This window comes from Mesoplodon densirostris, chromosome 16 (genome assembly GCF_025265405.1).
Source record: "Mesoplodon densirostris isolate mMesDen1 chromosome 16, mMesDen1 primary haplotype, whole genome shotgun sequence".
Lineage (NCBI taxonomy): Eukaryota > Metazoa > Chordata > Mammalia > Artiodactyla > Ziphiidae > Mesoplodon > Mesoplodon densirostris.
Genome location: NC_082676.1, coordinates 45,994,498 through 46,015,668, shown reverse-complemented (window position 1 = coordinate 46,015,668; position 21,171 = coordinate 45,994,498). Strand labels below are relative to the sequence as shown.

Sequence of the window (21,171 nt, the reverse complement as noted above, 5' to 3'; positions counted from 1 at the left end):
ATGGGCTGGCAGCTGAATGACCTAGGATGTCTTCACCCACATGGCCTGTAATTTGGAGGCTAGCCTGGCTCCTTCACATGGCAAGACTCCAGGTGTGGAAAGAGAGGCCAAACCCCTGTATACATGCGCTTTACAGCCTCTGCGTGCTTCACTTTTGCTTCTGTCCCATTGGCCAAAGCAAATCACATGGCCCAGATTCAGGAAGTGAAGAAATAGACTCCACTTCTGGATGGGAGAAGCAGCAAACCACATTGCAAAGAGGCAAGGACTCGGTGGGAGGAATTTGTGGCCATTTTGCAGGCTTCTGGTGCTGTGAGAAGCTATGATGTGCCCAGGACCACGCTGGTCACACATCTGTTTCATGTGCCCCCAAGATGCTCAGAGTTACCTTGGCACCATGGAGGGCAGAGGGATCTGAGACCAAGTTACAAAATGTATGTTGGAAACGACAGGGGCGTAGGAGAGGAAGCCACGCTCCAGGGAGGTCACGTGGCTTGGCCTCCCTTCCAGCTACAAGGACATCTGCAACCTCCCTGAGCTGAAATGGGTTGAGCTACATGAATCCAGGCTTCCTTCTTCCAGTGCTATGGTGCTGGCATTCTGTGAAAGTTGCAACAAATGTGACTCTTTGGAACACAGCCACCCAAAAGAGTGCTAAAGTAGGCCCCCAGTTCTCCAAGGGTAGAAGAGTTCATGGGGCTTGATCCTGGTCCTGCTGTAATGGGAGACCATTAAGGAAAGAGAAACTCCAGCCAGATATTGGATAGAGATTCATCTGCTTTGCACTTTCTGGGCAAATGAATGACTCACCTGGGCAGTTTTGCCCAGAAGTTCACTCCTAAATGCTCCCTGATGGAGAAGGGGTGGAACAAGGGCAAAAACATGGGAGTGTCACCATGGGTCACTTCCTTTACCTTGAATCCTTATGATTGTGACCAATTTGCATAAAATGTCCATTTCTGACGCTGTGGCTCACTGCTGTAGCCTCCTCTATTTAGTTACTTGTTTAATCATTCCATCGGTACTGAGCTCCTACTGTGTGGTAGGTACTGTGCCAAGCTCTGCGGGCACAATGAGCTAGCAAAACAGATGAGATTTCTGCCCTCAGGGCAGATGGGTATTTACCAAACGATCACAAGATCACACTGGTGACCAGAGCATGTAAGGGGAAGTTCACAGTGACATGGCAGGCTGTGAGTGGAGGCTTGATGTGGTCAAAGAAGTTGAGAGGGCTTCCCTGAGGAAGTAGCTGGGATCTAAAGGATGAGCACAAGTTAACCTAGGCCATGTGAGTTCAGGAGGGAGAGAACAGCATGTGCAAAGGCCCTGTGATGGGAGAGGGGAATGTAAATATGAGGGACTGAAAGATAGTCTGAGTGGAGCAAGGGATTTTGGGTGCAAGGTGAGGTTAGAGAAGTAGGCAGAAGCCAGATGACGAAGCCTGCTGGCCAAGCAGCATGGGAAGCCACGCTAAGGTGTTAAGCACGGGGTGGGCAACGTGATTGATAAGTGGAGAAAAGACCCAGGGCTGTGTGCAAGTTTAAACCACACAGGCGCACTCATCCTGCAGACATTTCCTATGCATCAACAGTGACCCAGGCCCAAGGGCCACTGAGAGGAAAGGTGCAGAGCCCACTCTGAAGGCCCTTTCATTGAAGTCTGAGCTTTCCAGTTGGTAGAATGCAGAGGCTGAAGATCACTCCTCTTCCTCTCTCCATCTTGGGTACCTCCTCTGGAACCTCTGATGTTCACGGGACACTTTTCTTCCTGCTGCAGGCCTCCAGCTGAATTTCACCGCCTCCTGGGGAGACCTACATTACCTGGGGCTCACAGGTCTGGAAGTGGTGGGCAAGGACGGCCAGGCACTGCCCATCAACCTGCACCAGATCTCTGCCTCCCCCAGAGACTTAAATGACCTCCCTGAGTACACCAACGACTCCCGGACCCTGGACAAGTGAGTGTCTGTAAGAAGCGCAAGGCTCATGACAGCAGGGGTTCAGGGACCTGATCTGTATCGTAGGTTTCAGACTCAACCATCAACCGGCATCTCCTATTCCACCTTCTCCCAGCCACCCCGTGAGGTCTGGGGGCTGCCCATTTTATACTCAAGGGAAACTGAGGCCCAGGAAAGGGCCACACAACTGGAAGAGGTAGGCAGGATTAGAAGCCAGGCTCTCCTGCTTCCAGACCCAGGTGTGCTTTGTGTTTTCTTCACGGTGCTTAGCATGGGCCTCGCACATGGTGGCTGCTTGGTAAGCCTTTAGCTCGGTGATTAGGCATGAGGGACCCCACCTCTCAGGGGCTGAAAGCTTTCCCCTCCCTGAGGTCAGAGGTGATGGCTGAGGAAGTCTCCACAGGTGGCTACAGCTGCACTTTCCTCTGCATTTGTCAGATTCATAAGCCCAGGTTGGGTCAAGTCAATAAGAGAACACAAGCCTGAATATAGCATTGATCCACGGGGCCCCAGAACCTGCAGACTGGCACTCAGTCCCCCTGAATCAGGACAGCTGTCAGGCTTAGGCCCTGCCTGGAGGTGCAAACAAGAAGAGCCTAGGGGAGTCAGAGGGATGAGAGGTCAAATCCTGTCCCTGCCCCTTACCAGCTAGTTTCTTAACCTCTCCAATAATAATAGTCATGATAATAATAATAATAATGGAAATTATAACTGCTATTTTTTGAGCATTTATTAAATGCCAGACACTGGACCATGCAAAGCAGGTTGCAGATATTCATTCATTTAAACCTCAAACAGCCCAAAGAGGCCCCCACTCTACAGATGAAGAAACTGAGGTACAGAGAGGTTAAAATTGTCACCCACACTAGTTGAGTGGCAGAGTCATGATTTGAACACGGGTCTATGGGAGACCAACACCCATACATTTAACCACTAAGTTATGCCTCAGTTTCCTTATCAGTAGAATGGGGACAATAATTAATTCCCATGGCTGGAGGGCAGGAGGGGGATTGCCACATCACAGCTGCGCCCCATCCCTGGCCCAGAGCATGTGTGGGGTCCATGGTGGACTCCTACCTGCTTTCCTCTAAGGTGCCCCTTGGCCGCGGCCCTCACAGCCTGCTGTCATTGCCTGTCGCGGGCCATCTTGGCGAGTCACACTCCTGCACACCATGGTCCCCGCTGCCGATTGTAAAGGTGATCAGCTCATGGCTGGCCCTGCTTGTTCATCCACACCCACCCTCTACCCAGATTGTGTTGCAGCAAATCCCAGGTCTGATAGTATTTCATCTCTACATATTTCAGTAGGTAGCTCTAAACAATAAGGACTTAAACATAATCTGAGTACCATTATTCCAGCTAAATAAGTAACAGTCATTTCTTAAATTACTAGATATCCAGCATGTTTCTATTTCCCTGACCATCTTTTTCCCCCTTTTATAACAGTTTGTTCCTTGAATTGACATCCAGGTAAGGTCCATACATTGTGATTGGTTGTTATGCCTCGTTTTAAAAAATTTTTTTGGTAATTCCCTGGCAGTCCAGTGGTTAGGACTCCACAATCCACTGCAGAGGACCCGGGTTCGATCCCTGGTCGGGGAACTGGGATCCCACAAACCGAGTGGCACAGCCAAAAAAGAATTTTTTTTTTAATGTTAAAATTTTATTTATTTATTTTTTAAAAAAATTGTATTGACATATAGTTGATTTACAATGTTGTGTTAGTTTAGGGTAAGCAGCAAAGTAATTCAGATATATATATCTATATATTCATATTCCTTTTTTAGATTCTTTTCCATTACAGGTTATTACAAAATATTGAGTAGAGTCCCCTGTGCTACACAGTGGGTCCTTGTTGGTTGTCTATTTTATATATAGTAGTGTGTATATTTTAATCCCAAACTCCTAATGTATCCCTCCCCCACCTCTTTCCACTTTGGTAACCATAAGTTTGTTTTATATGTTTGTTTTCTATGACTGTGAGTCTATTTCTGTTTTGTAAGTAAGTTCCTTTGTAGGTTGATATGTCTCTTAAGCCTCTCATAATCTCTAGGTTCCCTTCCATCTTTCTTCTTTTTTTCCTTATAAATTATCTGTTGAAGAAACCAGGGTTTTTGCCCTGTTGAGTCTGGATTTTACTGGCTGCATCACTATGGTATCATTTAGCCTGTTCTTCAGGCCCCTGTATTTCTTGTAAATTGTTCACCAGATCTAGAGGCCTGATCAGATTGAGGTTTGACCATTAGGGCAAGACATAACCATCAGGGTGTGGATGTCACTGTGTATTCCCTTCAGGACTCATGGAATATCTGGTTGTCAGGCTCTCTGTGATGTTGGCAGCCAATACTTAGTGGTTAGATCTATTACTCTATTGGGGGTTGTGAAACAGTGATACACTGATCCTATCACTCTTTTTTTGTCAATAAAGGGAAAATTTCCCCCAATTATTTGGTTACTTTGAGGTACAATTCAAACAGGAAAGACAACCTAAATGTTTGATTCTTTCCCTTTATTTTTCAGTCTTCAAAAGAGCAAATTGTTTCTCTAGCATCCTTTAAAACATTTGTTTGCTTTTGACTACCATAAACTCATGGATTTAAACCTACTGTGTTTGAAGAGTTTCGATCTATTACGGTTTTTATCCTATTGATGCTCAAATTGATCCCTCTTTGGACATTGGGACCTCCCAAATCCTGTTGTAAAATAGTAATCTCTGATCGCTGCCTTGCTTTCTGATGTGACAAGGTAGTCCAGGTTCCTCTTTTATGTGTATTGTCCCAGGCATGGAATCAGCTATTTCTCCAAGAAGCCCAGGTTCCTTCTAGTGGAAAATGGTATTTAGAGACCATAATCTAGCCACTAGGGATATTCATTGCTACTGGGTCAATCCTTGTTTCTAGGCTTTTTTTGTGGACAGAGCTAGGAAGTATCATTTAGATATTCTTGAGGGTGTCTATAGGGATCTCCCTTCACTGTCAGCTATAAACGCTTCATCGGTTCTCTCCACTCTCAGAATTGGGCAGTAGTTTTGCTTTGGAGGTGGCACCATATCTAGGACAGAGAGGTAATTGCTTTTGGAAGGAAATAGAAGGTTCTCTAGCTTTAGACGTCAGTCAGCTTAATTCCACAAACACCCCAGGGTTAAATTGCTGCATTTCCTCACTTTTAAGATGCCAGCAATTGTAAGACACACCATCCATCAATTTAATAACAGCCTTTTAGAGAAAAAAAGAAACATTACCTCCTTGGATGAACACTTCAATTGTAAGATTTATTCCAAGTCCAAAACTTCAAAATGTAAGAGGAAAAACATAAAGTTTATTTTAAAATCTAGGAAACATGGGGCCTTCCCTGGCAGTCCAGTGGTTAAGAATCCGTGCTTCCAATGCAGGGGGCATGGATTCGATCCCTGGTCTGGAAACTAAGATCCCACATGCTGCGCCACCAAAATAAATAAATAGAATGTTTAAAAAAAAAAATCTAGGAAATGCGGCAGCAGCCTGTGTCCCTCCCAGGGCAGCAGCTTCAAAGTCACCAGGAAAATGGGAGGGGGAGGGGAGGGGGTCGCCCAAGAGGCTGAGAGTTGGGCCCCTATCTCCAGGGCCAAGCCTCTCAGTGGTAGTGAGATCAGGGCTGGGGTCTGGGCTGAGGTGTGCTGGGCAGAGTTGGGGAGGCTGAGGCAGGATGTCCCAAGCAGGAGAACCAGAAACTGGCCTGGATGGGACTGCAGGGTGGTGACAGGCTCTTTTAGAACATGAGGGTGCTGGGGGCTCCTTCCCAGTGGTGGCGGGCTGCCCGGGGATACCCAGGCTGGGTGACTACAGGCCAGACCATCTCCCCGCCACAGGCACCTGCCCCTTCTTGTACTTGTCCCACGCCAGGAGCTGCCAAGTTCACCCTGGTGCTTTAGTATCTTTCTCCCCCAGCACAAGAAAGAAGGAATAGGGCTTCCCTGGTGGCGCAGTGGTTGAGAGTCCGCCTGCCGATGCAGGGGATGCGGGTTCGTGCCCCGGTCCGGGAAGATCCCACGTGCTGCGGAGCGGCTGGGCCTATGAGCCATGGCCGCTGAGCCTGCGCGTCCGGAGCCTGTGCTCCGCGAAGGGAGAGGCCACAACAGTGAGAGGCCGGCGTACCACACACAAAAAAAAAAAAAAAAAAAAAAGAAAGAAAAAAAGAAGAAAGAAAGAAGGAATAGAATTCTTTCAAAATGTACCATGGAGTCAATACATCACTTTATAGAAATTTGGGAAAATAGAAATAGTCACACTCCCCCATCCCCTCTGACAGAAATATATCTTTCAGTTTTGCATAATCTCTCCTGGTCCTTGTCCTCATTTTACAGCATTAAAATCAGCGCCCCTGCCGTCCCGTAGCCTGCCTTTTCCCGTTACTGCATCATCCTTGTGATTATCATTTTAACTACCATACAGATTTACTGAACTTTTCCCTATTTTGAGACCTTTTAGGGTTTGTTTGTTTGTTGCTAATGTAAGTAGTATCTTGGTGCAGATAGCTTTTTGACATGTTGCATACATTTTTCTTAGGGGAAATAAATTCTAGAAATGGGATCGCTGGGTTAAAGGGTCCTAAAAAATAGCACACACCCGCATCCCCGTTTTAAAAACCTTGATGATGGCTTCACTGTACCTTTAACAGCACAGACTGTTATTTTCCCCCTTGTTTTCCTATTTTGTCTGACTTCACAGATGGGAGATGGCTCTTCACTGTTGCTTTAATTAGTCTCACCTCCCCGTAATGAGCCGGATCCAGCCAGGCTCATGCCAGGCAGGGGCTGCCATGGGGAGAGGAGTGGGTGTAGACCCTACACTGTGAGTTCTCCCAGCAGACCGGGCTGCCCCCATCTCTCCGCTCCTTCCCCACTGAGCGCAGGTTAATCGATGGAGCCAACATCACGATGGAGGGTGAGCACATGTGGCTGATCCCCTTCTTGCCGGGGCTGGACCACGTGGTCACGATCCACTTCGACAGAGCCGAGAGCATCGCAGGCCTGCGCTTCTGGAACTACAATAAATCTCCCGAGGACACCTATCGAGGGGTAAGCCGGGCAACAGCAGCCGCGCTCAGTCCACTGTCAGGGAAACAGCACCTTGATGAATGGCTGGCGTGGCTGCCAGAGAGGAGCGTAAATCCTTCAGAAATTTCCAAATGAAGCTGGGGGAGGTTACAGCCAGGGAGAGAGAGCTGCTGCTGTTTCCTTCTTCTGCAAACAGCAAGTGCAGGCTAAAGAGCCCAGGGCAGACTCGGAGAACTGCAGCGCCTTGTCTCTTCTGGGGGTTCAGGGCTCCTCAGCAGGCCCAGCCCCTAACTCACAGGGGCTGGTTGCAGCCCTGCTGTTCACTGAGCGCTTTGGGGGCCAGGCCCGGGCTGAGGGCTTCTCACGCCTTTGTCATTTCATTGGACCCACATCCCAGCCTCTGGGAGGCAGGTGTTATTAGCCCCATCTTTCAGGGTATTGAAAACTGAGGTTTAGAGAGGTCCAGTCACTCGTCTCAGGTCACACAGCTAGAGGCCCAGTCCACGTCTGCTGAGCTTGGAGCCTACACTCTTAATTTTCTACACTATGTTCTTCTCCGTCTGGGTGTGAAAAAGCAGGGGCCTCTGTTGGCATGTGGAAAAGAGCATCAGAAGTGCCCCCTTGGGGCTTCCCTGGTGGTGCAGTGGTTGAGAGTCTGCCTGCCAATGCAGGGACACGGGTTTGTGCCCTGGTTCGGGAGGATCCCACATGCCACGGAGCAGCTGGGCCCATGAGCCATGGCCGCTGGGCCTGCGCGACTGGAGCTTCTGCTCCGCAGCGGGAGAGGCCACAACAGTGAGAGGCCCACGTACTGCAAAAAAAAAAAAAAAAAGAAGTGCCCCCTTTCATGGGCTTTTCTGACCTGTGTGACCATGAACCATGAGACATTTGTCCCCTCCCACTACATGGAAGTGATGATGACAAGGTCACCTAAAATATAACAATGCAGTTAGGGCCCTAAATGCACAAGGCTCTGCATCTGAATCCCCCCCTCTGACCCTTACCAGCTGTGTGACCTTTGGCAAGTGGCCCGCCTTCCCTGGACCTCAGTTTCCTCGTCTGTAAAAGGAGGAGGAGGAGGATACCTGCCTCTGGCCCACGGAAGTTGACAAAGCCAGGACCCAGCCTGTGAGGATGCTGTGAGCCCAGTTCTGGGTCCCCAATATGTCCAGGGACTTAAGACTGTGGTGGTTTATCACAGCGGAGTGAGCAGCCCCCAGCCCCCCAGGTGCTTGCCTTCAGGAGCATTGGCTCCCCTGAGTGTGTCGTTTACAAACCCTCCCCAGGCCGCCCTGGTGTCTTTGTAAGCGTGCTCTTGGGTCGAGCGCGAATAAAATGTCAGCTATATTGGCGTTAAAGAAACATTCTTTTGCCTCAACTCGTGCCTCTGGGCCTTTCCCTTCCCTTGAGTGAATCCCTCTTTCCAGTTGAGCTTCCACGACCTGGATTTACCGCCTGGAAACGTTGGGCCCAGAGCCCCTGCTTCCCAGGTCTGGCCCCCACCAGCCTTGATGCCAGTGATGAGTGGCCACCATGGGAGGGGGGATGAGCGCCATCTGAGAGGGCGATCCCAGGGCACAGAGTAATGGGAACTCTGGCCCCTCCCTCCTCAGGGAAGTGCATCAGTTGCCTACCCCACAAGGCACCACTGGGCACCCTGGCTCTGAGCCCCTGGCATGAGGTTAGAGCCAGGCCTGGCAGTCCAGGAGGTGGGCTGCACACCCCTCCAGTGTGTCCTTGGGCAAATTGCTTAGCCTCTCAGAACTCTAGTTTCCTTAGATATAAGATGGAGGTGATAATAAAAGCCCCTTCTGAGGCAATGAACCGGGGTCTGGGGAAGTCAGAGATGCTCCCAGGAGGTGGTGGTGGCCCTAGAAGAGGGACAGGGACTTCCTGGACCTCTGCTTTGCTCTGTTGCCAGCTTCACTTCAGGTGGCTTTCTCCTCCGGGCCAACCCTGGCAGCTCTGGGCTTGCATCCTGCACGCTCCAAGTCTAGCAGAGCAAGCCAGCAAAACCCCAAGAACCACGTGGCTCTTGCATCCACATGGCCAGTGGGTGACAGTTCTGTTTGGCCAGGCCTGAGTCACAGCCCTGGGGCCCAGGCAGGAATTAGGCTTGAGGAAAGCAGAGTGGGGGTGTAGTGAGATAGCTTTGGGGTCGCCATTTCCAGCCCCTCTACACCTTTTAGGTTTATGCACCCTGTGACTGACTGACTGAGTTACGGGGGCTCCCTAAATGCTGAAGGGTGAAGAGCCCCAGGGTACATTGTTATCCATGAGACCCAGGACAGGGCCCCTTCCTTTCCTCATGGGGAAGCCCTCTGTGTCTTCCAGGGTGAAACACCACCAGTTTGGTCAGCAGCTGGCTGGGCTGCTAACCGTGAAGGTGGAGTGAGGTGCCAAGGAGCCCTGATTCTAAAATGTGGAGTCAGAGAGGGTACTGGCTTAGCCCCGCTTTCTGCTCCCCTACCACCGCCCTTCCCCAGGGGAACAGAGCTGAGCCACCTCAGATCCTGCCACTAGGCTTTGACATTTACTGGCAGATCCTGGCCATCCGGCTGGCAAAATCTGGCCTATAACAGGGGGCCATGGTGGCCCAGATCAAATCAATTCAGCAAGCTCCTACTGTGTGCCATGCCCAGAGGCAGATGTAGAGATAATCCAGCTGGGGTCTCTGCCATCAGGGGAGACCCCCAAACCATGAAGGACACAGCTAGGGAATACATGCCCTTAAAAGGACAAACCAACGGCTGTGAGAAGGAATATCAGGAAGGGGCCCATTTCTGTCGCAGGGGAAGGTGCTAGGAGAGGAGGTGAGGTATGAGCCAGGGTTTGAAGAAGGATCAGTCTAGGCTAACACTGTTGCAGTGTGTATTTTGTGCAAGGCACTGTTCTGTTCTGGAGACTTTATATAAGTCAGCTCCTCGTTGAGCCCATTTAACAGATGAGGAAATTGAGGCAGGGAAGTCAAGTAACTTGCACAACTACTCATGGTGGATCTCAGAGCAGCTGAGTCCACGCCCTTGACCACCATGTCATACCTCCTCAGGCCACTGCAGCTGAGTAGACCAGGGAAGGTCTGTGCGTGTCCACCATGGCTAGGGCCTCACCTGCCTGCTCCCCTGCTATACGTCCAGCGCCCAGCACAGAGTAGGGATGGCACTGGAAAGGGGACCCCGGCCAAGTGCTTCTGGTCTGGGAGAAAGGCCTGGGGGCTCTGTGAAGGCCCCCAGTCATACATGCCAGCTGCCAGCAGCACCAGCCACGTCAGCGCTCACCGCCCTCCTCACACTGGCTCCTGTTCTTCAGACTTGTTATTTCTTTTGTTTGCTAGGCCAAAATCGTCCACGTCTCCCTGGATGGCCTGTGCGTCTCCCCTCCTGAGGGCTTCCTCATCCGGAAGGGGCCGGGAAACTGCCACTTTGATTTTGCTCAAGAAATCCTCTTTGTGGACTACCTGCACCCCTGCCCGCTGCCCCCACCAGCCCAGAGGTGAGGGGAGTGGCTCCATGAATGGTCCCTCCCGGCCCAAGGGCACTGGCTTTGCATGTGCTCTGAAACGTGTACCTAAAGGGCTTTGAAATGATGATCAAACACATTGCTTTTCAACTTGGCTGTTTTCTTAAGCTTAGCCAAGCCTCTCCGGAAGCCTGGGGGATGTACCCACCTTGTCTGGGGATGTTTGGGTTTCTCACAGTCTGGAGTGCTTGAGATTTTAAATTCTTCGTTGTGCTTCCTGCTGGGAAGAGAGGCTCAAGCCTGCCTAGATTCCAGAAATGCCTGCTGGCCAATTCGGGGAAGGACCTTCCTCCTCTTGTTTCTATATTCCTGATTTAGAAAGATTCAAAGAGAAAAATAGAGCCTAACATTTCATGGATTCACTGGGATTGCTTGGCCCATCTCAGCTGCATTAAGTTCATAACAATTTGTAAATGCCACATTAAGTTTATTCATTTAAACCCCCTGATGTCCAAGTACCAGAGGCCAAGCTCTCAAAACAAAATGAGTTTCCCTCCACTGTAGCTGGGATCACTCCTTGGGCCAGATACTGGGAATAGTCACTTAATTATAACACTGCCCTTGAAACTGAAGAAAACCAGGCCAGGGCTGGAGGGCACTGGCCGTGGACCAGGGAGAGAAGCCCCGCGGGGAGGAGTCTGGAGGAGGAGAGAGGCTCCCTCCCGTGTGCCTTCTGTGAGCCAGATGCTTTGTAGTCATCCTTCAGGGAATCCTTCCAACCACCCTTTGAAGCAGGGATTGTTAGGCCCATTTCACAGATGTGGGAACTGAGTCTCAGGCGAGTGAAGCCTCTTGCTCAAGATCATGAAGCAAAGACTTCAGGGCTCTCCCCACCTCCCTGCCTCCTCTCCCTGCCCGCCTCCCATCCCACCCCACACTTCAGCCCGTCTGGCTGCTTTCTGGGACAAACATCAACTGTCCAGCCCCATCCCACCTCAGGGCCTTTGTTCTGGGTGCTCTTTGGCTTGGAAGGCTCGGCTCTGACTCTTCCCATGGCTGCCTCCTCCTTAGCTCAGACATCACTTCCCTGATTACTGCCTGGGGTAGCCTGCCCGCTCCCAGCACTCCACCCCATTGGCCCATCGTGGGTCTCACTCAGCTCTCAGAACGGTGTGGACTTACCTTGTTCATGAAGGGGCTAAAGTTGGGTGGGGTGATTAAGAGTGTGGACCCTGGAACCGACAACCTCAGGTCACATCCCACTTGTGCCACCTCCCAGCTGTGTGACCTTGAGCAAGTGACTTCACTTCCCTGTGCTCCAGCTTCCTCACCCACAACAGGGATGTGAGAGTACCCACCTCCCAGGGTTGTTTTGAGGAATGCGAGTCAAACCCAAGGTGACGAGCCTCCCCCAGTAGATGGAAACTCCAGAAGCTTGTCTGTCCTTCCCCCACTGCCTCCCCGGGGGATAACTGACCAGCGACTCGGGCCACTGCAATCCTCTGCTTCCTGGTGCTGTTTTGTGTTTTTTCAGACTGGACACAAAGAGCCTGGAGCGGGCGAGCATGGACTATGAGGCGCCCCTGATGCCCTGTGGCTGTATCCTCCTCCACCCGCCTCACATCCCGGCCACTGGGTCTATGCCCAGAACCCAGGGAGAGGGCGAGGCCCCTGTGGCCTCCTCGCGGGCCCTGAGGTGGGGTCTGGGTCTCAGCTGCTGCCCTGGGTTTCAGCCAGGCCACAGCCAAGGCAGCTGGAGCCCATGCAGGGAAACTAAGGGGAGGATGGGAGAGCTCCCGGGTCCTTGGGGACACTGGGTGCTGCTGGGACCGAGGAGTTCCAGGCCCCGCCCCCCTGGTGGGCCAAGGTTCAGGAGGCAGCGCCAAGGACTATAGCTGGGAGGGGCCAGAGGAGCTGGAACCGACCCGGGGACTGGGCTGGGGTCTCTCCTTGGAACCAGGCAGGGAGGAGGTGAAGAGAGAAGGAATCATAGCTCAACTGTGCTGGACCCTTTCTGCCGCCCGGCACTGTTTGCAGTAGGCCACCTGTATGAACCTCATGTGTTAGCCCTGTGAGGTGGCTACTGCATCCCCATTTCACAGCTGAGAAAACTGAGGCACAGAGAGGTTAACTGACTTGCCAGGCCACCTAGCCGGGAAGGGGTAGGACCGGGTTAGTGAATACAGACAGCCTGGCTCTCTCACTAGCCTGTTCTCCCTCCGGCTTTATCGCCTGGGGACCACCCTACCACTTATCAGGCTTCCCGGCCTGCCTGCTCCTGGGGATGCTGGGAGCCAGTGGGGGACAGAGGTGAGGAAGGGCTGGATGCCTGGTTGTCTTTGTGAGGCGCAGTCAGTAATGCGGGAGTTGGGGGGGGTCACCCTGCCAGGGCCCATCCCCCCAATGCTGTGATGCTCCCGCATCCCCACACCCTGTTCACGCCCTGCACACTTGAAACGGGTGGAGCAGGGAACAGGCACTGTGTTTGTGTCATTTTACAACCAGGGAAACTGAGGCAGGAGGTAGTTTGAGGCCTGGTCACTGTTCAGCTCTAAATACTGAGTTTGTGACAGATGCGTCCCCCCTGCCAGCTCCCTGGAGTGCACCCTCCCCGTGTGTCCTCCTACCTCCTGGGGCCTGGAGAAAGCTTTTGAATTCTTAAAACACACATACACACATTCATATGCAGTTTAAATTAAAGAAAATTTCGTGCCACATATATTTTGATTGACTTCAGTCTCAAAAGAAAAAGAAATCATTTTTTTCTCTCGTTCATCTCTATAAAATATATATATATGTTTATATATATATACATATCTCTTTTATCTTTGTAATTGTTCTCCTCTGTTCTCCAGAAAATTAAGCCTGTGTTTCCTTAATAACATGTACCAGTCATTTTCCAGTTTCAGCTCCTGACCAGCTGGGGTGACCCCTATTACATCGGTCTTACCGGCCTGGAGCTGTATGACGAACGGGGAGAAAAAATCCCTCTGTCAGAAAACAGTATCCTTTCTAGGCAGAAGGGGGGGCTCCACCCAGACTGCAGGGAGCATGGGAGGGTCGGGGGAAGAAGCAGAATCCTCGAATGTAGAGAGAAATGTCCCTGTAGGAACCACACCTGGAAATTAAAAATGCCACTGGGCTCTACTTACAGTCAGATGTGACCCTTGCAAAGCAGAGAGAAGCTCCCAGGCACACCTGCCAAGACATCCATAAAACAAAGAGTCCTGTGGTTCAGGAATTTGGGAGAGGCTACCAACTGCAGCCCCCTCTTGGAGAACCACAGACACTTTGGAGTTGTAAAGGTTCTGACAAGACCTGTAGGGAGAAACCTGTTCTATTGTGTTCAACCCAGTGTGTCCTGAATTTATGGACCATGGAGCCCTTTGCTCACAGAATACCGACACCAGAATTAGCAAACTGTTAGCCCAGTGAGTTTTTAAATGTTCTGAGTTAGTCGCTAATATTTTTTAAAAATCAGGAGGTTTCAGATGACAACCCAATCTTCAGCTTCTCTTGAGAAGTTGGCAGTGCGAGGCCACAGTCCTGCATAGTGACGATGGCTGGACCTGAGTGTCTGCTGCCCTTTCTCCCCAAGCGCATCCACCGGGTTGATCCCAGTCCTCTACCTCCACTGTTACCTCCCAGGCCCCAGAAACATAGTGTTAATATTCACCAAGGGCTCACTCGGTGCCAGGGCTTGTCCCATGTACCTCATTTGCCCTCACAACAATCTTGTGAAGTGAGGCACAGAGAGGTTGAGTAACTTACCCAAGGTCACACAGCCAGTGAGCTGGGAGTCTGGCTCCAAAGACCTTGCTCTTGACCACTGAGCTGTCCTGCTTCCCTTTGATACAACCTGCCTGACCCCTCTGGGCTCTTGATCTGTGATCCCTGATGCACCAGTTAGGGAACTACCAGAGCAGGTCAAACCCGAAAGCCTTCCTTGCATCTCTTTGGGGTCCCTGGGTTCTGATTGGATCCTTTTCTGCTTTGCCCTGGTGGCACCATGCTCCTCACCTGGGATAAGTGATTCTTGGTGGTTTTGATCGTTATTAGTGATTCCTTAGATGTATAAGTCTTCATCACTTCTGGGACATAGAGATGTTTATTCCCATTTTACAGATGAGGAGACAAGCCCAGAGATAGCCCATGACTTGCCCAAGATCTCACAGGTCAGGATGGCAGAGTCAGAGCTGGGACCATGTCCTCTCCGTCCGCATTAATGCCCATCCCTTGAGTAGCAATAGCTGAGTCAGGCTCCGCCCCCCACATCCTTCCAGTCTCGGTAGGGTGGTCACATGCCAAGGCAGAATCCAGCCATGACCCCGTCCATCCCCTCGCAAAGGAAAACCTCAGTCTGCCCTCCACGCTCCAAAGACACAGCAACAGTTTTTATTCCCGCCTCCAGCACTTCCACGAAACCCGTCTTTTTCAGCCTGCTCTCTGCCTGCTCTCCTCCCCTTTCCTTGAAACTGGCCACGCCTCCACTCTCACCCCCACTCCCCTCAGCCTCCTTGCTTTCATTTTCCCCAGAACATGTCTAATTTGGCTGTCACTCCTCTGGCTGCCCAGAGCAGCAGATGGCGGCTCTGCCCGCCAGGTGCGCCTGCCCTGGCGTCCCCCTGAGCCGCGCCATCAGCGTGATGGAGGCTGGAGGCCGCAAGAGTGGCCCACGGTGCGCGGTGCTGAGCATTCTGCTTTGGGTTATGAGAGCTTAGAGGCGTCCACAGATATCGCCGCCTTCCCCGACAGCGTCAACTCTCTGGAGGGTGTACGTGGGGACGTCCGGACCCCCGACAAGCTCATCGACCAAGTGAACGACACCAGTCACGGCAGACACATGTGGCTGGCTCCCATCCTGCCCGGCCTGGTGGGTTCCGGAGGCTCTCAGCCCTGGGGTGGATGGTGGGGGGCGGGCGGCTTTCTGTCCCTGGTCTCAGTGACACATCTTTCTTCCAGGCCAGGTTAACCTCGAACAAGTCAAAATGCCCAGGGGCCGCCAGGAAGCCTCGGGTCTTTGCTAACACATCTGACAGGTTGGCTCTTCCTGGCCAGAGTCCTTTCCCTTTGCTCTGAGGGTGCATATGATAAGGGGACACCAGGGAGATGAAGGGCCACATTGGACTCTGAGGCCAGGAGCCCAGTGCAGCAGTCCTGGGGGCCTGGGCATCTGTCAATCCCTGCAAGACATCCCTCTCTGGTTCTCTTTTCTGCCCCTGGCTCTCTCTGCAGAGTCCACTCTGTCCTTTTCTTCCCAGCCCCAGCCTCTCCACACTCACTCTTTCTGCTCCCTTTTTATGCCGCTGGGCACTTGACCCCAACCTTGCCCTCTCTCTGGCCTCAGACCTGCCTGGTAAGCTCTTCCAACCAACTGACTCCGTCTCCCAGATCTCAGACTCTGCAGTTGGTCCTGCCTATCTCTTTGCTCCAAGGCCTGATGGCGAACCTCGGGGTGGGCCTTTGCCCACCTGGGCCTGGTCGATAGTGGTAGAGAGGGCGGTGAGAGACCAGGAGATGGGACGGGTTGGGTAGCACTCCCTAGCCGCTCAGTCACGGGGCCAGATGCCTGTGTAGATGTGCAGCAGGGGCTGGGCATCTACCCCTGTGACCACTGGGTGGGAAGATAAGGGGTACATTTTCCTCTCAAAACCCTCACAGGAAGGGGCAGCACCCCTTCAATGGTCCATCAGTTTCCCTTGAGAAGAGGCCAAACCCCTCAGCCCCACCACTGCAAAGGAGAACCACATAGATCTATCAGCCCTCCGACCTGGGGCTGCAAACTGGTGGCCCCCTGGCCAGTCCAGCCGGCTGCCATCTTGACCTTGGCCAGCAGGCATTTGCCAACATCTTTCACATGAAGGTCTTTGGGTGTAGAGCAGTTTCTCCGTCTCTCCCTCTTCTAGCTGGACTCAAACATTTGTATCCAGTTGAACGCTGTGGGCAACTGAGTTTGAGGACCCTCCTCTAGACCTTTATTATTTCCATGGTACAAGCAGAAGGCCAACCCTTTCCACATCCCCCTACGTCCTCCTGGGGCTGAGACCCAGGGCTGGAACAAAACGAAGTCTGCAGCCTGTGGCCAACACTGAATTCTTACTGCTTTCTTCTGTCTTGCAAGGGGCCCCCTAATATTTGCGAGTCTTTGTTGGGGGTGAGGAGGCTGTTGGGTCCCACTTTACTAGCTGATCTGCCACGGATCGGGACACCTCCCTCCCCATCCGCCAGCAGAGGTTCAAAGATCTCCGCTGAAAATCACCCAGTGGTGCCTTCAGGGCCACTCGGCTGTGCTTTTCATTTATGATTCGGAGAAAGGACAAACAGGGGTCAAGGCTGTGCTGATTGCTCGGAGGTCGTGCCTCTTGACTCTGGAGCTGGGGACCGTTCCCTTGGCCCCTGGAGCCCCAGACTGTGTTTCTGGACCTGACCTGGAGGAAAGGGAAGGGCACGCCCAGTTCTCCGCAGGCATTTAAATGACGGCCATGCCAGGCCCAGAAAACAGGCCTTTCAACAGCCAGCTCAGCGGTTTGTTGCAAACGCAGCCACACGTGACCTGACTCAAGATGGGCTGCAAGGAGAAGAAAGGCGGCGGGAACCCCACGCACAGCGGCCCCGAGCAGCCCAGGCGGCCCACCTGGGCCGGCACTGCCTCGGGCACCCACCACCCTGGCGCCCTGGCCCACGCCTGGCACCCCGGGCCCAGCCCAGTGCCTCTGTTCCTAAACATGCCTGTTTTAATTAGTTCTTCTCTCTGACAGGTGAACCGGGTTTATGTGATTTTCGATCGGCCTACCACGGTGTCAATGATCAAACTGTGGAATTACGCGAAAACACCCCATCGAGGGGTGAAGGAGTTTGGCGTAAGTACTTACTGGCTGGGTTTTTTTGTTTGTTTGGTTTTTTGTGGTATGTGGGCCTCTCACTGTTGTGGCCTCTCCCATTGTGGAGCACAGGCTCCGGACGCGCAGGCTCAACGGCCATGGCTCACGGGCCCAGCCGCTCTGTGGCATGTGGGATTTTCTCGGACTGGGGCATGAACCTGTGTCCCCTGCATCGGCAGGCAGACTCTCAACCACTGCGCCACCAGGGAAGCCCACTGGCTGGGTTTTTTGAGATAATTATGCTCGTTGGTAATTAGGCTGCCAGCAATTATCATTTGCCGCAGTTTGATTTACTTCTCTCAGATACAACCTTAGACACAAATGCCTGGTCCTCAGAGGCAGGGAGATTTGCCATCCAACCATGAATTCAAAACCTCCGAGCGATTTGCATCATCACCCCGAAAAAAACAAAGTGGCTTTTCTTCTCGAATCGTACTGGTGTAGGCAGTCGCCTTCCTGCTGGAGGCGACTCTGGGGTAGGGAGAGCTAGGGCCCTGGGGGACCAGAGACCTGAGTTTGCCTCCCAGCCCTGCCACATGGGTGAAAGATTTTAGCCCTTTGAGCCTCAGCTTCCCCATCTGCAATGTGGGGCTAATCCAGGCGCCTTTACTGGTCGTCGTGAAGGTTTGAAGTCATAACACGGGCCGCGCACCTAGTAGGCGAGGCTCTGAGCAGTGATGCACTTTGCCCGAGGTCACACGTGGGAAGGACGAGGGGGATGATGGATCACACACCACACAGCCCCTCCTCTGTCTGTCCAGCTCCTGGTGGATGACTTGCTCGTGTACAATGGGATCCTGGCCATGGTGGGCCACCTGGTCAGGGGCATCCTGCCCACGTGCGAGCCCACAGTACCCTACCACACCATCCTCTTCACCGAGGACACGGACATCTGTCACCAGGAGAAGCACACCGCCATCAGGTGCGCCCCGAGCCCGTGACCTCCCCTCCCCCATCACCTCCCCTGCCGGCCCTAACAAGGAAGGATGGCAGGGACACGCTGCCTGGAGCCTGATGGAACCTTCTGGCTTTTCCCTCCCCGCAGTAATCAGGTGGAGGGTCAGGACGTGCAGATGATGAATGAAAACCAAATCGTTACCAACTCGAAAAGGAAGCAGAATGCAGCTGACCCAGGTCAGCTTCCTTCTCTGCCCAGAGCACCCCTCCCACCCCCCTTCAGGAGTCTGGTGGGAACAGAGAAGGAGCTCGCAGCATCGCGCACTGTCTCTCGCCCCTGCCAGCCTTCAGACCCCTCTCCTCCGCCCAGGAGCCTTCCCCGGGGGGCTGCGGGGGTGCTGACGGGGGCAGAGCCCCGGGAGCAATGTCGTGTGCTTCCCAGAAGCCAAGCCTTGCATGTACAGAGGGAAAAGGGCCATTAAGGGCAGAAGCGCTATATTGAAAGGGTTGCCCTGCCCTGGGCCGCGGGAAACCAGGAGAGGATGCACAGGGCGAGGGCTTCCCAGAGGAGGGATGCCTGAGCTGGATCCTGAAAGATGCTCAGGGCTGGTCAGGCAGAGGGAACAGCGTGGCAGAGCCTGCTCCGAGCTCGAGGCTGCTGGGGGCGGAGGCCAGGTCTCCAGGGGCCGTGAATGGCAACCCCCAGGCAGTCTGGATTTCACCCCAAGGGCATGGGGCAGCCCTTGGGGATGGCAGCTGGGTGACACTGCTCCCTCTGTGCTCTCCCTTGACAGCCTTACGCCCCAAAACGTGCATCAGCGAGAAGGAGACAGCGAGACGCTGGCGGTGCTGACCGCTGAAGGAGGGGGAGCTGGTCCTCTCAGCCGGGGTGGGGCTCCGTCACCCGGCCCCCCCCAGCACCCATGTCCCCCGCCCTCAGGCCTCCGTGTGGGCCAGCCCAGACCCCAGACCCCAGGAGCTGGAAGGGAGCTGCAGCGTGGATGGAGCCCGCTGGAGAGAAGGCACTCAAGGGGTGAACGGCCCTGGGAAATACAGGAGTTCCGGGCAGGTGGAAGAAGTGGTGTGGTGTGGCCTTCCACTGTCCCCTGCGGTCCTGGGGCCAGCTGCAGGGAGCCCGGGGTCCCCTGGCTCCGTGGCTCTACCGTGAGATCCAGCAAAGCAGGGCCCGAGTCCGCTGAGGCCTGTCGTGGGATCCGCGGGCTCGGCCTGACTCCAGGCAGGAAGGTACCATGGCCAGCCGTGCCAGGGCCTGGAGTAGGGCTGAGCGGGCGAAGGAGGCTAGGCGTCAGACACCACTACCGACAGGCGTGGGGTCCTGCCTTCCGAGGCCCCCGCTGAGGGGCCAGTAGCTCCCACCCCCACCACATCCCCGCCTCATCTGGGGGCTGCGGAGCCAGCTGAGCGGGTGGGACTTTCCCCTGGACCCCCTCCGGATGTCTAGCCTGGACTGCTACCGCCCCTTCACCCATCCTGGGTCCCGCCCAGGCCCAGTTGAGAAGGCGGGATCCCCTGAGGGGAGCCGGTCCTGCAGGGCCTCTGTCCTCTGGTCAAGCCCAAGAAGGGATGTGCCAAGGGCATGTGTCCTGCTGAGCAACAGAAGGAGCTGAACCCACCAGCGGCCTACAGCCGGCCCCACGGCCCCACCCTGGCATGCGGAGCCTTGTCCCTGCGGTGCTGCCCGGCCCAGATAGGACAGGTGGGCAGCGTCATACCCCAGAAGGCCAGTAGGACCCACCCAGATGCCTTCTGGATGAAGGCCCCGGAGACAGAGGACCGGTGCCAGGGCCCCAGAAGCCCCGCCCCCTTCCGCTGGAACTAGCCTGGAGGGGGCGGGGCCCTCACTCCCCGCCTGTCCCTGCCCTCGGTCTGATCCAGGCTTTTCGCGCTTGCTGTTTCCCTTTCCATCTGTCCTTGACCCCGTGTCCTGGGCATCAGGCAGTGAGGTTCTTGTTGCCGGGGGTCCCCACCCCTTCTCCCTCATCGAGCAGCTTCCCAGCAAGTTGGAAATAGGCCTTGCACCCCCGGCTGCGTGAAGCCCAAAACGCATCTATTTCCACCCGTGTAACAAGCTCGGATAAGGGACCTAATTGGTTTCCCAGTGGTGGGTAATTTCTTGTTCCAAATATTAATCCGTTGTTTTCCTGGCTCCCGGCCCAGCCCCGCCGCGTTACTGTACTCGGAGTAGTTCCTATGCAACCAAAAGCCCCAGCAAATACTTTATGAGCTTTGCAGCTTCAGCCGAGCAGCTATGCAAATGCGCTTCTCATTTGAAGCGTGGGGCTGATGTGAAGATAAGGAATTGTTTCTCCCGGAGAAGGAGAAGATCCATCATTTCTGTAGCTTGCAAGCCCCCGGCTGCCCTGCTCACTTCCCAGATGTGGCAAGTGCCTCCGGGGCCTCGGGGCTCCCAGGAGACCTGACCAGCTTTTAGTGACCAAAACCAGTGCCGTGGCTTTCAAGGTAGCCCAGCCTTCCATCCCCGCCGAGGCACGTTTACAGGTCAGACGTGTCCGGGAGATTGCACGAACACCGCACACACTTGCTCCTGGAGTCTCAGTTGATGTTTAGAATAATTGTATGTACCATGCAATTTGGGGTGGGGGGGAAGCTGTACAGGCATTAACTCTAAAATAACTTTCTATTTTTTCCTCTTGCAAAATCAATAAAAGATGTTGTTAAGAATATGGTCTGATGCACTGGATTTGGGGTCAGACAGAGGGAGCCTGTGTTGCCGCCAAGAACTGAGTCAGAGTCCACTGGAGGCTGGCTGTTCTGTTTTCCCACCTGCAAATGGGGTCGTGGTCCTGGCCAGGTAATAGAAGCCTGTACGTTTATAGTGGTTATTACCTGCCTGGAACTAACTCATTTCATCCACATGCAACCCTGTAGGGTAGGTGTGATTATGATCCCCCTTTTACAGACAA

At 53.5% G+C, this 21,171-nt stretch overlaps 1 protein-coding gene across 3 annotated transcripts in view; it reads left to right on the top strand.

Annotated features, from left to right (window-relative positions):
- Window positions 1-20,864, top strand: part of KATNIP (katanin interacting protein) — a 201,059-nt gene extending 180,195 nt beyond the window's left edge. For 2 of the 3 annotated variants that reach the window (XM_060077978.1, XM_060077979.1), the window contains 10 exons: window positions 1,777-1,954; window positions 6,845-7,010; window positions 10,324-10,481; window positions 11,983-12,047; window positions 13,341-13,451; window positions 15,182-15,321; window positions 17,207-17,308; window positions 18,091-18,251; window positions 18,375-18,463; window positions 19,021-19,169. In XM_060077978.1, coding sequence (XP_059933961.1) covers window positions 1,777-1,954; window positions 6,845-7,010; window positions 10,324-10,481; window positions 11,983-12,047; window positions 13,341-13,451; window positions 15,182-15,321; window positions 17,207-17,308; window positions 18,091-18,251; window positions 18,375-18,463; window positions 19,021-19,079 — 1,229 coding nt within the window. In that variant the 3' untranslated portion in view covers window positions 19,080-19,169. Of the gene's footprint in view, window positions 1-1,776; window positions 1,955-6,844; window positions 7,011-10,323; window positions 10,482-11,982; window positions 12,048-13,340; window positions 13,452-15,181; window positions 15,322-17,206; window positions 17,309-18,090; window positions 18,252-18,374; window positions 18,464-19,020 lie in introns of all 3 variants that reach the window. The other variant, XM_060077977.1, reaches the window with a different exon arrangement.
- Window positions 20,865-21,171: the final 307 nt, after the last annotated feature.